The 17,344-nt window shown below is 36.5% G+C and overlaps 1 protein-coding gene across 1 annotated transcript in view; it reads right to left on the bottom strand.

Annotated features, from left to right (window-relative positions):
- uggt2 (UDP-glucose glycoprotein glucosyltransferase 2) overlaps window positions 1-17,344 on the bottom strand; it is a 638,028-nt gene that overhangs the window by 33,215 nt on the left and 587,469 nt on the right. Inside the window, exons 33-34 of the mRNA XM_028799549.2 lie at window positions 8,185-8,280; window positions 7,779-7,863 (exon numbers count right to left, since the gene is read on the bottom strand). Of these exons, the coding sequence (XP_028655382.2) occupies window positions 7,779-7,863; window positions 8,185-8,280 (181 nt within the window). The remainder of the gene's footprint in view (window positions 1-7,778; window positions 7,864-8,184; window positions 8,281-17,344) is intronic.

The following is a 17,344-nucleotide window of genomic DNA, read 5'->3' as shown; positions in this document are numbered from 1 at the left end:
AATTCTGAAGATCTGAAGTCAATCTGTTGCATTTCAAAGTCATCAATATCCATCCAACTAAATAGTTCCAACTGGGTAGTTTCCAAATCAATTATATCAGGCTTAATGAGATACGAAAATAAGGATCCATGAATGTGAAAGTCTTTACTTCGTTTATCAAATTCTGCTTTGAGTGCTTCAATGTACTCTTGAAGCTCATCTACATTTACTTCAAATTGATTTGAGAGATTCTTCACATTCGGGAAGTACTTAAATGCTTTGATGTTGATATCACGGGAAAAAATGTCTAGTTTCATTGTAAATGCTTTCCAATAGCTGTAAAGATCAAGTACTGTTTGTCCCTGTCCTTGTAATTTCAGATTAAGTTCATTTAAATGTGTGCTTATGTCAGTCAGAAACATCAACTTTAACACCCAGTTGTCATCATTCAGTTCAGGAAAATGTTTCTTTTTTTCATTAAGAAACACCTTAATAGCTCCAAGGCAACTGACAAATCTATTTAAAACTTTGCCTCGACTAAGCCAGCGAACATTGCTGTGTAGCAGAAGATCTCCATATTCACACTCAATTTCTTGTAAAAGAAACTTGAACTGCCTGTGAACCAGTGAAGAATGAGAAATTATAAAGTTGACTATTTCAACAACAGTTGTCATCACAGAGACCAAATTCAGAGATGAGGTCTTTGCACATAGGCTCTCCTGGTGTATAATACAATGAAAATTCAAAAGTTTGCGGCCAACATGATTTTCAAGAAGTTTTACAAATCCTTTCTTCTTGCCAACCATTGCAGCAGCACCATCGGTTGTCACACAGAATAACTTGTTTAAGTCTATGTCATGTTTAGCAAAATAACTAATAAATGCAGTCAAAATGTCTTCTGCTTTGGTTGTGTCATGAAGTGGTAATAAGCAACACAACTCTTCATAAATGTGATTATTTTCAGGATATCTTGCAACCAAGGCTAAGCGAGACAAATCGTTTAAATCAGTGCTTTCGTCAAGCGCAACACTAAATACTTGAGATTGTTTTAATCCAGATATTTGTTTAGTTGTTACATTTTCAGCTAAATCAGTTATGCGCCTCTCAACTGATCTTGCAGAAATTGGTATTTCTCTAATACGAGTGAATATAATCTCCTTATTTGGTAAATCACCGAATAAAATTTCAGCACTGCTTAAAAAAGTTTCTTTGATGTATTCTCCGTCTGTAAACGGTTTCCCTTTCAAAGCAATACATTCAGCTATTTTATAACTACATTCAGTAGCTTTAATCTTCATTCCAACTGCTTTGCTCAAAATACTAGTTTGTTTTTCGAAACCAGAAATAGCTTTTTTGATAGCTTCACTTTTCTCTTCTGAGGTTTTAAACTTAGACTGGTGTTTTGTTTAAAAGTGTCTTTGTACACTAGATGTGCGACACACAACACTTTCACAACAGAAAGCACACACAGCACGATCTTTTTGTCCAACAAATCCATATTCTTTTGTCCAATTTTCTTGAAATGGTCGATGATCAAGTTTCCTTTTCTTTGCAGCCATATTTAACAAAAATGATCTTCTGGAAATATAAATAAATCAGCAAATATCAATGCCAATATTTACATATAAACCACTACTTATAAGCAACAAAAAACTTTACAAAGATATAAATTTTTTTTATGAATTGTTTAAGAGCACACTCAGCAAACACATCCGGTTCACATGCATATTTATTTAAATTACCGAGTCATTCAGATTTTCAGATATTAAATACATAAATACACACATAAATTTGTCCGTGTAAACGCAGAATTATAGATCTACATACGTGCATATGAGAGGAAAACCGTCAGTAAACTGTCAGCTATAACTAGTCATAATGACACTATAATGCCGATCGCTGTACACAGCTTGTTTAGAAGCGTGGGCCTTAATTATATTGACGTTTTTTCTAAGTAGATCTAGGAACTAATAAAAATATGACCATCTCAGTTTTTTTATACAATGGATATATTTAGATTAATCAATATGAACCATATATATTATTCAACTACCGGCATCCGGCCTTTGTAGATCTAGATCTGCATATTTGCAGCACGTGACCGGAACGTCGTAACCAATGTTCATATTAGAAAACATTTATAAAATGCAAAAACCAACGTTGTTCTATAGTGGGTATCGTTAGAATATCACCTGAAAAATTATATCTGTGCTTGTATACAACGAAATCCAGATATACACACAACAGGTTTTAAAGCAAATGCGCCACAATTTTTTATGTAATAGAATTTTGATCTCGCTAGTTGGCGTTACTGTCGTTAGTTTCTGAGATTTCGCATATAGACTGTTCCCCTGACCTACTTAGACTGCTGTTACAACAAGTCTGGATAAGTCTGTGGCTGGTACCCTGCTACGCCCAAGTGCCGAAATGAGCGAGGAAACCCTGCTAATCGATTTATAATCAACTTTATACAGGAAACGTGAAGAGTCTGCGTGCCATTTGAAATTGCTTGGCGTGCCAAGTGTGGCACGCGTGCCATAGGTTGCCGACCCCTGACCTATACTATGATGACCTTAATGGGAGATGAACCTTACTGCGAGTGTGACACCCAAGTTGACTGAAGCTGATTACTGCACATATCTGTGCACCATAGGCATTGGCTGCAGAGTGATTGTTATCAGCTCATGGACTTTTAAAGCAGCCAGAACTCTGGAGAAGGGGGAAGCAATAAGTGGCAGGTGAAAACAATGATGACAGAAGTTTGAGTGCAAGAGTGGCATCGATGGACCAATGAGAAGTCCTGATGCTCGAAAAAAGCCAATACCTGGTCCTGTTGATATATTTTAATCTAGCAGAGAAGGCACGGTGCTTTTCTTGACTGGTTGCTCCTACTGGTAAGACAGAAAGGGCAGAGTTGTGTGCTGGCCGGAGAAGCTTCGCTATGTGCTTCTCAAGCTGACAACTACTGTGAAGCACGCTGACAGTTTCTTTCCTGACAGAGGACAAGAAATGCAGGAGCACAGTGACTGTTGCTGTGTGCACAGAGTTTCTAGGGCATGTGTCTGGTGAAAACCGGAATTGCATTGAACTTTAATTGGGATCTTCTGTGTTGTCTCTGCCTGGAGTATTGCTCGTGTCTTTTTTAAAATCTTTGAACAATATATAAGATTTCATCCCAAACTATTTATTTACTGAGTCTTTGCACCTTGCTCTTCAATAAGTATATCCTTTTCTGAAACACCAAGTGACAGCCTATATCTCTTCACTTGCCACTGGTTCATCCTTGGTTATGAACTACTAGATGCTCCAACAATGGACAGTGCCAAGAACCGCTGGTATGGGGTATCACAATGAAGACCTCAGCTTGAGAATGAATTCAGTGAGAAGTTCTTTACAAAGACATTAGAGTGAGATCATTCAAGTCTGGCATGAGACTGAATTTAGAAAGAGATCAATCACAGTAAAACAATTTCAGCAGGAGAAGAGCTTAACAGAAGAGTTTAAAATATTGATTGTTACTTGAAAGACTGTACAGTAGCATGAGCAAATACATAGAAAATACATAGCCTAAAGTGTTCTATTCATAGATTTTAGCCAACAGTAATCTATTCACAATGTTTACTCATTATAAAAATACTATTGTTATTAGTAATTTATTTTCACATATACTTTAAAATAGTTTCCTTACATAATGAAAATGAATATACTGAGGACTGTAAGAGGGTACGCTGTTTAGGACCTCTGCTTAAAAAGACCAGTTACAGTCTCAGGCTAGTCACTGTCTATGCTGCATTTACACATTCTCTCATTACTGACTTTCTCTGTGTACTCCAAGTGTACCCATATTATAGAAACGGAACTGACTGATAATGCTAAATTTGTCTGGTCATAGGCAGTAGAAGTGTACGAGTGTGTGTGATCATCAGCTGTTGGTTCTTTCTTTCAACTGTTGCTGTTGTGAGAAATACTGGATCTTCATGACCTTTGAGTTTCAACAATTAACTACAGGTAGACAAGAGTTTTATCACAAAATGTGACACTTTATTAGAAATTTTACAATCACTGGTGGAGAATGATCATTGATTGAGAATCCCATACACATATACTGTACATACCGTTTAAAATACATATATTTATTCCCCTTTGCAAATGCTCACTGACACAGCCCTACACTAACTCCACTGCTATATACAATAAATATACTTTCAGGTATTGAGTGCATTCCAAACATCCAACATGACCAAGCTCTTCATTTACTTTTATTTATTTTAATGATTACACCCTGCAGGCACTTGCTTGTTGCCTATGAGATCACATTTATTACAAGGTTTACAGAGCAGAGTCCCTTTTGGCATTTACGGGATTCAAACCAGCAACCTTCCGAATGACAGTGCAGGTCCCTAGCCTCAGAGCCACCACTCCGCCCTTTTACTACATCAGGCACAGATCTACTATGAAACTAATGAAGCTTAAACTTCAGGGATTCTAATCCCAAAAGGGCTCCAGAAGATACTTTAATTTTTATCCCCCATAACATAATCTATCGGAAATTTTTATTCACACCCATGACACAGACATGTGAGATAATTGTGTACAGCAATTTTAATCAAAATCTGAGATGCAGTGGTTAAATTAAACAAACATTGTGGTAATCTGTCATGGAATGACCCCATTGAAGAAGATAACAGTAGTTACCCAGACCTCATTGCTGGTAGTGAAGGGGCCCCATAACAGTTCAGGCTTCAGGGCCCCAAAAATGTAGGTCTGCCACTGCAATACATAATGACATGCATGCATTGTATACTGAGATTTTGCCTCATACACTATATACAATAACTTAATGCTGAATGTGTGTTGAATTGCCTGTAGATTTTTGATGTGCTTAAAAACATTTGATTTACCATTTGTTGGCAATTAAGAAACATCTGAAAAATCAAAGTGTGTGAACTTATTGTAAGTTTTTTTGAGCAGCATCTTAGTATAAACTGCATGTATTAGTAATTATGATTTACATCCTAAATTATGGTTCATAATCTTTTTCAATGACCTTGGAAACACAGTGTTGTCAGAAATTGGTCACAACAAAAAGGTTATTTTTTCCTTAGTTGGCTAAAATGGATACATAACATTTACAGATGAAACTCTTGAAAAATAGTATTTAGTTTTACAATGTTAAGAAGCTATTTAATAATAGAATGCATAGTTTTAAGCAGGTTTTGATAAGCTATTAATTCGGTATTATAACGACATTTACAGAACCAGATTTATTAGAGTGTGGAACACTTACTGTACCACAGAAGCAAAAAACAATATTACATAGCAATGATTCTGTCAAGTTGCCTCTTCCTATAAACAATTAATTTTAATAGAATGCAGTAGAGACAATACAGTGGCATTAACAGTTCAGAAATTTATACCTTTTTCATGAAAAAATAAAAAGGCACCTCTGGATAAGCTTTTAATGGGACACCTTTAACAACACACACTACATGAAGTGTTCAAGGGAGAAGGCTAATTAAGAAGTCTCCAAATATTGAGGAAAAAAATTGCACTCCATTTTAACATGACTGCTATGACATAGTGAAAATACTCATGAGACAGAGACGTCACTATTTTCTAGTCTTGTTAATTGACTATTTGTGAATTCTTTTCAGTAGTGAACCATTAGAAAGAGTTTTTAGTACTGTAGGGGAGAAAGTGGATGGCACCTCTGAGGTCAAATGTGACCAAGAGCATTTTATGTCTGCAGAAAATCATTTCATCAGTAGTCAAAAAGAGCCTTGTGAATTTAAAAAGAAAATGGGAAGTTATAAATAAAGACAGTGATTTTACTTTCTCAGCTGCTTTAGGGCCTCATTTTTAAAACTATATAAAATTATAACAGATTTTTTATAAACATATCACTTAATAAATCATATTATATTAAAATTATATAATTGTATATTATTTCCTCCCTATACTGTTTTGTAATCTAAGTATCCCAATACACATTTATCATTTTCCTTTGAGTCTTTATCTTGCTGGAGAACCCATAATCTTTGACTCAAGCCTAGTTTTCTTACTCTGGTTGGCACATTTCACTCAAAACACCTTGGCAATCCTCTGATTTCATATTTCCTGTGATACAATCTGGTACAGCCTTCAGTACCAGAGACAACAAAGTAGCCCCACAACATTATGGATCCTCCACCATGCTTAACTTTACGTAGGGTTTTTTTTTTTTTACTAAAAAGCTACATTTTTCTGTCTATAAACAAATTGCTGGTGTGCGTTGCCAAAAAGCTGTAGTTTGTTTTTTTTCTGTCCACTGATCTTTTTTCCAGAAGGACTGTAGCTTGTCCAGGCACTCTCTGGCAAAAATCAGTCATTCCTTTTGGTGTGTTTTCTTCAGCTGTGGGGTCCTTCTTGGCCTTTTCCCATAAAGCCCTTCTTGGTTTAGTGTGCAGCATATGGTACCAGATAATTCTGGTTCAGCCTTTAGGTCTTTGGATGCTTTACGTGGTGTTTTTCAACAGTTTGCACCAACCTTTGAAGACTTCTCTCATCAATTTTTCTCTTTCCTCCATGACTATGGAGGTTTTTGACAGATCCATGCTTAGCAAACTTCTTTATAATGTTGTGCACTATTGAAATGGGGATACCAAGGTCTTTGGAGATGGCCTTATACCCCCTAGCATACTTATGTTTGATGATAATAGCATTTCTGATGTTCTCAGAGTGTTCCCTTGTCTTCACCATTGTGAAAAAGGAACAGGGTATAACATGAGGCGTTTTAAAGCACAAAGTCATCATTCATTGGCTAGTTCAAGGCATGTGGGCACTGAGAATTTATCACAGGTGAGTCTAATTTCCAATTAATTTCAGATGAGTCAAATGTAATAATTGTTCTCACATTGATTTAAAGGGTGCCAATACCAGTGTCATGACAGTCTTTCAGTTCTTCTACTTTTTTCCTCCTATTGTTTATTAAAATTGTTGTTTGATCATTTGCTGTTCTATATCAAACATGAATGTCTATAGACCATAGCTGTTTCAGTATATTATTTTTTTTCCCAGGAGATATTCTACATGTTATACTTAAATTTCATGGATGCCAATAATGGTGATCAGGATTGTAACTTATGAATTACCAAAGGTGGCATGGTGTGGCTAAAAGTGTATTTATTATTTTTCAATCATTCAATCAGCAAAACATTTTAATACACAGTAAATTTAAAGTATTATGACTATAACAATATAAAAGTGAAAAACAACAAATTGATCATCAGCTAAAAAGTTTATCAGAGAAGCAAGAAAAAAACAAAAAATACCATATACTAAAAAAGCTACATTCCAAGATTTATCTTGCATTAGTGTCCCCAATGACAGGCCTAAACATGATAGAATTTAAAGAGAAAGCAGTCTGGTTATTCAGATTGCTGAGTGAAACCCTTATGTATCCATTCTTTGAAAATAGTAACATTTACATAGACATTTACAGTAATAAAAAACAATTGAACGTGGTATCCTTTTTGCACTTAAGATTTACACTTTAAAGAGTATTTGCTTTTAAGGATAAAGACCAAATAATGCCATTTTGCTGTCAAAAGGGAAGAGCATAAGTAAAGAATGAGAGGCAACAGGAGAAGCTATTGAAAAGCCACATTTATCGTTGATGTTGCTGTCTTCACCACTCATTCAGCACAATTACTTCAGAGTGCATACATTTACAGATGAGTTGTAAAGGCAGATTATAAGGACTCATTTGTTATCAATGAAGTTTCTAGTAACTACATCTGAGGTAACATGAGCTAACATACCTTAAACGTTGGGGAGAGGTAGTTTTTTAAAAACCAGAATTTCACAGGTGTTTTGGTGTGCCGCAAAACAGAAAGCATCATTATTCTGCAATGAAGGTGTGACAAGATTTCATAGTTTATGAAAGTACTTTAAAGATATCACAGTACTTGAAACAGATCCTTTTCTTACATTAACAAAGTAAATATGAAGATATTTTAAACTATGCTTGCATAATATAATATTTACTTTCATTGGCACTAAAATCAGATACTGTACATTAAATGTCTATACTAGTGAAGACTGAAATATTAAATGCTGACAAAATAACAGTGGATAAAAACAAGAAAAAGTAATCAATGTCTATATTAATTACTGCCATAAAAATATATTAGTTTTGTTGTAAAAATAAAGACAGAAAGGACTCACCTTAAAAACCGCTCATAAAGGTGCCCAGATGCTACTGAGAAGACATTCAGAACATCTGCATTTTTCTTCTCCAAATTATTTGATTCTTCTTCAAAGCTATGGAACAGTAAGTTAAGTTTAGTAAAAAAAAAATTAACATACATATTTGAACTCACATAGTTTCTGGGCAGACACAAAGAAAGAGGAAATAAATTAATTCCATCAGTTAACCTTTATTTTCTCCACCAATTGTCATGGTAGTTAACCTCCAAGTTCCAAGGGCGTTCTTAGGCCTGAGTGATCACTCAACACATTATCATAGGTCAGGAGTAATGGTCTTCAGGGTGCCCAGCTCTCGTGTTCCTTTTTAAAAACTACAGAGGGTCCTTTATAATGATCACTGCAGCTGGTAGATAACCAGTTCTGAGTGTGCAGTATGTCAGAATACATATGTGTTCACAAATGTATAGATATGAGTAGGACAGAGAATATCCACCAAATTTCAATACATTTTGTCCTAACTAAGCAAAAAAGACCTGTCGAAAATGACAACCCAAGGCAAACAAGTCCAAATCTGTAAATCAAGAACAGAATCCATCCATTAATCCATTATCCAACCTGCTATATCCCAACTACAGGGGCATGGGGATCTGCTGGAGCCAATCCCAGCCAACACAGGGCACAAGGCAGAAAACAAACCCCGGGCAGGGCACTAGCCCACCGCAGGGCACGCACACACACACCCCAAGCACACAATAGGGTCAATTTCCTCAATGCACCTAACCTGCATGTCTTTGGACTGTGGGAGGAAACCCACGCAGACATGGGGAGAACATGCAAACTCCACGCTGGGAAGCGAACCCAGGTCTCCTAACTGCGAGGCAGCAGCGCTACCGACTGCGCCACCGTGCCTCCCAGCACAGAATCCAAGCAAAAAATAATTAGACACCAGAAAAACCTATATAATACTCAAAATGACAATCATGCTAACAACTCTCAAGGAAACTCTACTGGGACCTTCTCCTTCACCTGAATATAAAGGTGGAGGGCCATCCCAGCAGCAGTGATATCTGGGTAACCCTGATCATTTCACCCTGAAACACAAGGAACATAAAAAGTAGACAATACTTAAATACTATATAATAAATAAACATAACAATATTAACACAATTTACATAACAACAAAAACATATGCAAAACAATAATTTAACAATAACCTAAATAACAATAAAATGGAACATATACATAAGCCAGGGAACAAACAATGGCTGTAACATAAAAGGAGTCGCAGTGGAAGCCTAATGACATGTTCCATATTGGAAAAATGAAACAAGCTGACACAAAATGAGTTAAAAAATGATGGGAGGTTGACATAATGAATCACAAAATACACAAAAATGTGCATACAAGTACATATTCCAAGAAAGAACCAGATCATGAGACAGGAAGAAATAATGTTCAAATTCACAAATAAAAGTGGGAAGATAGAACAAACTTAGCCAAAGCACAAATGAAAGTCAAAGTTGAGGAAAAATTTCCTAACCCTTCAAACATTTAATTGAATTAATTTTCTGCAAAAAACTGTAAGAACTGTGCAGGTGATCATTTTATATTTTACCCCAAAACTCAGACATAACAAATGCGTGCTGCTATGTTTTTTACTGCGTACAGGGCCACTATATTACTCATTGAATGTCAAGAACGTGTGAATGGCGACTATGCCTGAAAAAAATGAAGAACATGCCAAAGTCCATGCAGAAATATTAAGAAGATGACCTTAAAATATCTAAATGATAGCCAAAAACATAACACAATCAGTAAGCAACAGAAAAAACAAGTCTTTGGGATTTGTGACAGTTGAAATAACTTTTGTACTCTACTGTAGATGAGTTGGACAGCCTTCTCAAAATATAGTAAAATTTAAGAAATTGTTATTTTATGGATCATCCATATGACCGTCAACAGATTAAAAAAAAGCAATGAAATCAAGCTATAAACACTTTATTGTACAGCTTGCAATCCTCACAGTAAACATAATATAACCAAACCACATGAGCACTTTTAATTAACTAAGCCTGTATGTAAATCACTCTAAGTAGCAAAGAGATGGTAAGCAACAGCACTATTTCAGAAAATGTTTTTTCAAAACACGAGTGACTGCGGCCTACATCTCCTGTTAACACCTCAGAAGACTTGGTCACTTTCTAAAGAGAGTTTCCAGTCATTATAGCAAACAGTGTGACTGTCCAAGCAAAGCACTTGTCTCATATACACAATGTAGTATAATACTAGAATACTAGATTCGGCTTGGATATGGGTGACAAATATTTTTGGGTAAACAAGATGAATGTAAGGGTGTGTATGATGTGTATATGGGGTTAACTGTGCAAGGAATATATGAATACAATTTAAGCAATCATTTTTAAATTTGAATGTTTCACTTGGTATTGATATTTGTTGTGATAAATGCTCCCCTTTTCTTAAAGCTACCAATATTCTATTGTTAGCATTGCACTTTTACTATACCTTTTTACTTTTATAAATACAGTTAAATGATGTAATATGTGGGTATAGTATATTTGCACAGTGTAAATAAAAAAAAAATCCTTTATAACTGTTTTTCTCCTAACATCACCAATTAAAATCTTAAACACTGGAAAGAACAAATAAGCAAGAAAATACTGACTTCATACTTCCTAATGATACAAAACATTTGAATGGATTTTACATCAAAGAAAACACATTTGGCATGTAGAATACACTTTCAATTTTAAGTTTTACAAAACTTAAAACATCCTACGTTTTCATTATAGGATTTCTTCAAAGTAGTATGTGAGAGAAAAAAAAAAAAAGTAAACTTAACAGGAAGAAAGTTGTCCAAGTAAAATCGATTGGTGTTTCCTGCTACAAAAGATGAAGGGAACTCAGTTTCTTAAATCTTGCACAAAGATAGCCTCATGGGGACCAAATCCAAACTCTCAAAAAAAACAAAAAACCACACATTCTAAAGAGAAGATCATGAGGTAAAAATATGCTTTTCCCTAATACTGAGGTTATTCACTTTTACAAAACTGGCATCCTACCTCCTCATATTGCTTATCACCACTGGAAAACAAACTTTTTTTATTTGTATTCCCAACAAATACTATTCTCATATTCACAATAATTATGGACTATTGAAAGTTTATATTCATTAATTTCATGTATGATTTTGAAACTATAGAGCTCAAACTTGGAAATGAATCAGAACAGATGATGGGATGTTAAAATTATGGCAAGCATTTTATTTAGTAATTCACCATGCCACCCATGACCAGTGGGATATTCCATCTGCACACGGCCACTGAACATGGCTCTCCATATATAGTACATATTATTTTGGTCTTTTGTAAAGCACTCACATCAATAAATCTAATGATCTTCTATGTTAGTGTGTGTAAGCCTATGAAACGAGGCTCAAACTGACACCCTCACAGGGAAAAGTCCAGCTAGTCACTTGAACCGAGTTCTCCTTTAACTCAATTAACTAAGACAGTGGATTCCAAACTTGACTTTGTGATCTGTGATGACCTACTTGGAAATGCAGCCTGAAGGAAACTAACCTGGTTACATTGGTACTGTGACTTGGATTTGCTAAGGAGTGACTGTATGGAGCAGGGTTGTGTATGGAATGTGAACCCACTGCAAAGAACAGACACCCCACCAGTAAAAAGCCCAAGTAGTCTCTAGAGCCATGTCTCTATTTGCTCAACTGCTGAAGACAGCGGTTCTCAAACTGTGGGGCATAACAAAAAAGGGGGCACAAATGTTGCCATATGCTGTGTAATTTAACTATTCATAGGGAAATTTTAAACTTGTAGTGGTGTATCGGCAGCAAAAAATATAGGAATACATTTTATTAGGGTTTCAAAAAAACGTTAGGGGGGCGCGATTAAAACTGTTATGAAAACTCGGTTCGCAAATATTTAAAGGTTGAGAAACGCTGGCTTAAGACATGATGTTTCATACTCTTTGTGGGATGCCAATCTGAGGTTTTGTCTCAGGAGCTCAGTGGCAATGACTTGTCTCGAAGTGTTGCCTGAACAACCCACTTACACCCACAGCATGTGATCTAACATACAGACATGTTTCCAAGCATAATTCAGGCTTTGCTTTGTAGGAAATGTGAGGGATTTTAACTTTCCATCCGGAGATGCAAAATTAATGTTGGAAAATGAGGGATTTCTGTTTCTTGGCCGACCCAGAAATAAATGTAGGAAATTGTGCATGGATGTGAGAAAAAGAACTGATAGATTCATGTTAACCAATCAGGTAATTAATTATCAGTTTTGCCTTTGGCAATGCTAGTAATTAATTAAATAATTTGGTAATGCTCCCATTGAGATAAGATGCTGCAGATATTCTATCAGACAGTTGTGGCGAGCGCCCTCTTCTACACGGTGGTGTGCTGGGGAGGCAGCATTAAGAGGAAAGACGCCTCACACCTGGACAAACTGGTGAGGAAGGCAGACTCTATTGTTGGCATGGAGCTGGACAGTTTAACATCTGTGGCAGAGCGAAGGGCGCTCAGCAGGCTCCTATCAATTATGGAGAATCCACTGCATCCACTAAATAGTATCATCTCCAGACAGAAGAGCAGCTTCAGCGACAGACTGCTGTCACTGTCCTACTCCACTGACAGATTGAGGAGATCGTTCCTCCCCCAAACTATGCGACTCTTCAATTCCACCCGGGGGGGTAAACGTTAACATTTAACATTATACAAAGTTATTGTCTGTTTTTCACCTGCATTATTATCATTCTTTAATTTAATATTATTTATTGTATCAGTATGCTACTGCTGGAGAATGTGAATTTCCCATTGGGATTAATAAAGTATCTATCTATCTATCTATCTATCTATCTATCTATCTATCTATCTATCTATCTATCTATCTATCTATCTATCTATCATTGTATTTTCCTTACCCTTTTTTATAAGAGGGGTTTCTGGCTGTTAGACTTATATTAGGGTGGAAGCACTCTTATTAAAAAAAAAACAAAAAAAAAACAGAATAATACAATTTATTCATAAACACAAGAATTATACAAAAATGATAACTGCATATATATTGCCATACAAGAAGGGTGCAAGACAGACGAGACATACAAGCATAGAGTTCTAACTTATCTTGACACAGACAAACAGTTTTACTATACCAAGGCTTTAAGGATGATGTCTGATGTTGTGCGAAGTGAAGTGCTGTTGCTCCAAGTTCAAGTGGAGGTTTATGTTACATGGTCCTTTGTCTGTGGTGTAATGATACCTACCGTGGCTTGATGTTAGGCTCTTTTCTGGGTCCTCTGCAACTTCATAGTTAAAAGCATTACTTTTTCTGGCACAAGAGTGTAGGTTTTGAAGTTCCCTTCTCGAAGTAATGCTGTTTTTCAGTCTTCTCAGACTCGGCCCAGTCAGTGGCATAGAGTTTAGCTTGACAAAGCGACTCGTTCGCTTTCAACTCATGAAGAGAGCAGATTGTCAGGGTTCAGCTCACCCCAAGACAGTAGCCTGACAGCTTCAAGGTCCCCAAAGAGAGAGAAGAGATGAATGTAGCTAGTTGTTAAGGTAGGTGTAACCTCTGGTGATTACACTAAAATCATTTCCAATCACAGATCCAGTGCCTGATCATAGGCATGTTATTTTGTCCGTCACATTCAGACTCAGTTCAGTTTTCGGTTGCAAACATAAGACAAATTTCCATTTAGGTGCCTATTTGTCTGTGGTAGTCTCTTCCAAGGTGTTGGCTCAACTCTTATTTACACTTTTGTTATCAGTTGAAGTACAGCGCTGACCAAAGTGTTGGTACAAGCTGCAGTTCCACCATTCATTTAGGAATGCAGTGGTCAGGGGTGCAGCTGAATTTCTGCATCCCTGTTACACCTGCTGTGTTAAAGGCCTTGTTTGCCACTAAAAACCAGCAGAAAGGGCAATACCCCCTTTGTCCTACAGCATGTACTGTTTGAATCTTTCTCCTCATATAATAACAAATAACAGACTCAACAAACAGACAGGATTATATGCCTTTGCTAAATGCACTAGTTTTCCAGTGGAGACTCATCTGAAGAAAATAAAGCAATAAACATAAATAAAAACTTTTTCTGGTTTAATAAATAACATGTTTCTCACAAAAATAACCACAAGAAATGTTAAATGCTTTATTGGCCATTTTTTTTTGTCACTGGGACTTGATTTCCATGAAATGATCACCATAGGTCTGAAGAGCATGTAGTTGCAAGAAGTTATAAATCAGTGTTGTGTGATATTCAACTAAAATATTATGTAATGAATATTAGATAGGAATGTGTAGTTATGGTTATTTTATAGTCAGTACTACCATGAATTGGTCCTGGTCTAAAGTACTGTATTACAAAACAGAAGACATAGTGTACTAGAATAAAATATGAAATCAAGTGATTAATTATGAATTTTTTTAAGATGAACAGCATGTAAAATCCAAATGGGAATTGGATTAGGAATCTTTGTTTTTTCTAACCTCAGGAGTATCTTGTTGATTCTTCAAAGGATATCAAGTTTTAAAATAAATAAGGTGAGGAAAGTGTGCTTCCTTGAAGAAATGGAAGAATAGTACTGACACACGCGCTGACTTATCTAATTGCTTTTCTTCCTGGTATCACAGACACCTCGCTTGTTTTTCAGGGGGTGGCACTCATATGCCAACTGCAGTTAATCTGTCATGCAGTTCAGAGGCTCTGCTACAGCCTTTGTCGTTTATCCTACAAGTAGCATGTGTCAAGAGCATTCGGATGTTGTGCTTGTTTATGCCAACATATGGAGAGCCATCTTTCCAGCCAGCATGGAGGAATGAGAGGGAGGGATATGCAGTGGAAACTCACAACTCCTCCAAGTTGGCTTTATACCACAGCTAAGTGAAGCTGGGATTTAAAGCTGGGAAGATCTCTTGGACCTGATCCATATAATTGGAACAAAATCATAAGATATTCACAGTTGAGTTGGTAAAGACATGAATTACATTTGATACATTGTTAGTTACTATATATAATGACTAGGGGAGTTTTATACTTTAACGAAATATGCTTTGTGTTTATTATGTACTGGGCAGGGCCGTCTTAACAGCATTATAGGCCCCTGGGCAAACCAGTGCACTGGGGCCCCATGTACGCAAACACTCAGCAAGTCAAAACATACATAGATTAGCATGGGGCCCCTATGCTTGCGGGGCTCCCTGGTAACTGCTCAGCATGCCCATGCGTTAAGACGGCCCTGGTGCTGGGATACTACAACAATATAATATTTGTTTAAATATGTAATCCCCTGCTTTTCATGCTTATTTGACTGGATGAAATGAAATGGGCTACAGTAATTACAGCTTAATACTGGGCTAAACATGAAGTAGGTCAGTGGTGGTACTATGCAGAGTTGTGCAAGGCTTTTACAACAAAGAATTCTGTGACCAGGAGTTGTTTGGCTTCCTTTAGTACGAATGTAACATGACATTTTCAAACGCACTTAGTCCAGTTGAGCCTCACACAATTCACTGGGCACAGGCCATCACATGGATCACTAACAAACACATGCACACTCTCACTCAGGCCGGGGTACATTTCAAATTTGTCAGTCATCCTGAACAGCATGTCTTTGGGTCGTTGGAGAAAATATCTCTTGTTAGGAGAACAACGTCTTAATGGTTCAATGGAAAACTTTGTTCTGCTAAAAGGCTGACTTACTTAAACTAAACTGTAAACTCAAAACAAATCGGTTTGGCAGAGTTTTTCACATATAAACTCATTCTGACTTTTTTGCAGTATTTTATTTTCATGTAGATCTTGTAAATTTCTAATTATACTTTCCATGACTTTGTAAGAAATAGAAGTAAGGTGTACTTATTGATGATTGATCTGGCAACTTTTGAAACCTTGATTAATGGATGGTGTATGTATTCATTCCATATAATGTGCCATTGGTAATGCGTTTGTTTTTCCACCTTCTCCATATAATGCTATCATAAAGCTTTTATGAAATGTTTTAGAATAGTGTTCATTAAAAAAAAACACAAAAATTAATGACTATAGTAAAAATGAAATAATACACTCAAAAACATGATTGATGTAATGATGCATTAAATTAAATGATACAGTAATCCCTCCTCAATCGTGGGGGTTGTGTTCCAGAACCCCCCGCGAAAGGTGAAAATCCGCGAAGTAAAAACCATATGTTCATATGGTTATTTTTATATATTTTAAGCCCTTATAAACTCACCCACACTCTTATAAACATTTCCCGCACAATTATACAGCATAAACCCTTTGTATTCTCTTAGATATTAGGTAAGATTCATTGAAATTATGTATGTAAACACACTGTTTATATACAGTAAAACCCAAATATTATTTTAAAGATATCGAGCGTCTCCGATATCACATATGTTACAGCCATTACGACAGGCAGGCCACCAGCAATAAATACGTACAATGCAAGAAAAATTGTATACAGTAAAATGTGTGTACAGTGATACTAAACTATGTACATGTAATAAGTACTGTACATAGATAATTAATCATGTTACTCACCAACAATGACACAACGACTTGTACGATAACGATGAGTTTAATTTTACTGCACAACAAAGGATAGCGTTACAGCTCTTCTAAAGGAGCCTCTTCAGGCGACTGTGTAGCACCGCAGTTGTTCTTCTTCTGGCAGTCTTCAATCCAAATCCCTAAAGCAGATTCCATCCAGACTACTGCCTTATTACATCCACTTACAACTCGTTTTGCACCCTGGTTAAAGGACACTGTGGCCATAGATCTTATATTCTTTTCCTCCTTTTTAAATAAAAAAGAATCGTGGACTCATTGATTCCGTAATGGCATCCTGCAGCGGTGTAGCTGTTCCCTTCCTTCAACATATCCAAAATTTTTACCTTTTTGGAAATCGTTAGCATCTTCCGTTGGCGCTTGGGCACAGCCAATGAAGCAGTAGCAGGAGCACGTTGATGCTGAATGAGCGAGACGAGACTTCCTGGTTAACGCAGCGGAATTGAATTCTGTGCTCCGTCGCTGAGCCAATCAGCACACAGGAACTTAACTACGTGCTCTGATTGGGTAGCTTCTCAGCCATCCGCAAATAGCGTCCCTTGTATGAAATCAACTGGGCAAACCA

Source organism: Erpetoichthys calabaricus, chromosome 4 (genome assembly GCF_900747795.2).
Source record: "Erpetoichthys calabaricus chromosome 4, fErpCal1.3, whole genome shotgun sequence".
Lineage (NCBI taxonomy): Eukaryota > Metazoa > Chordata > Cladistia > Polypteriformes > Polypteridae > Erpetoichthys > Erpetoichthys calabaricus.
Note: the sequence above shows the minus strand (reverse complement) of the source record. Positions and strands in the feature narration are given on the sequence as shown.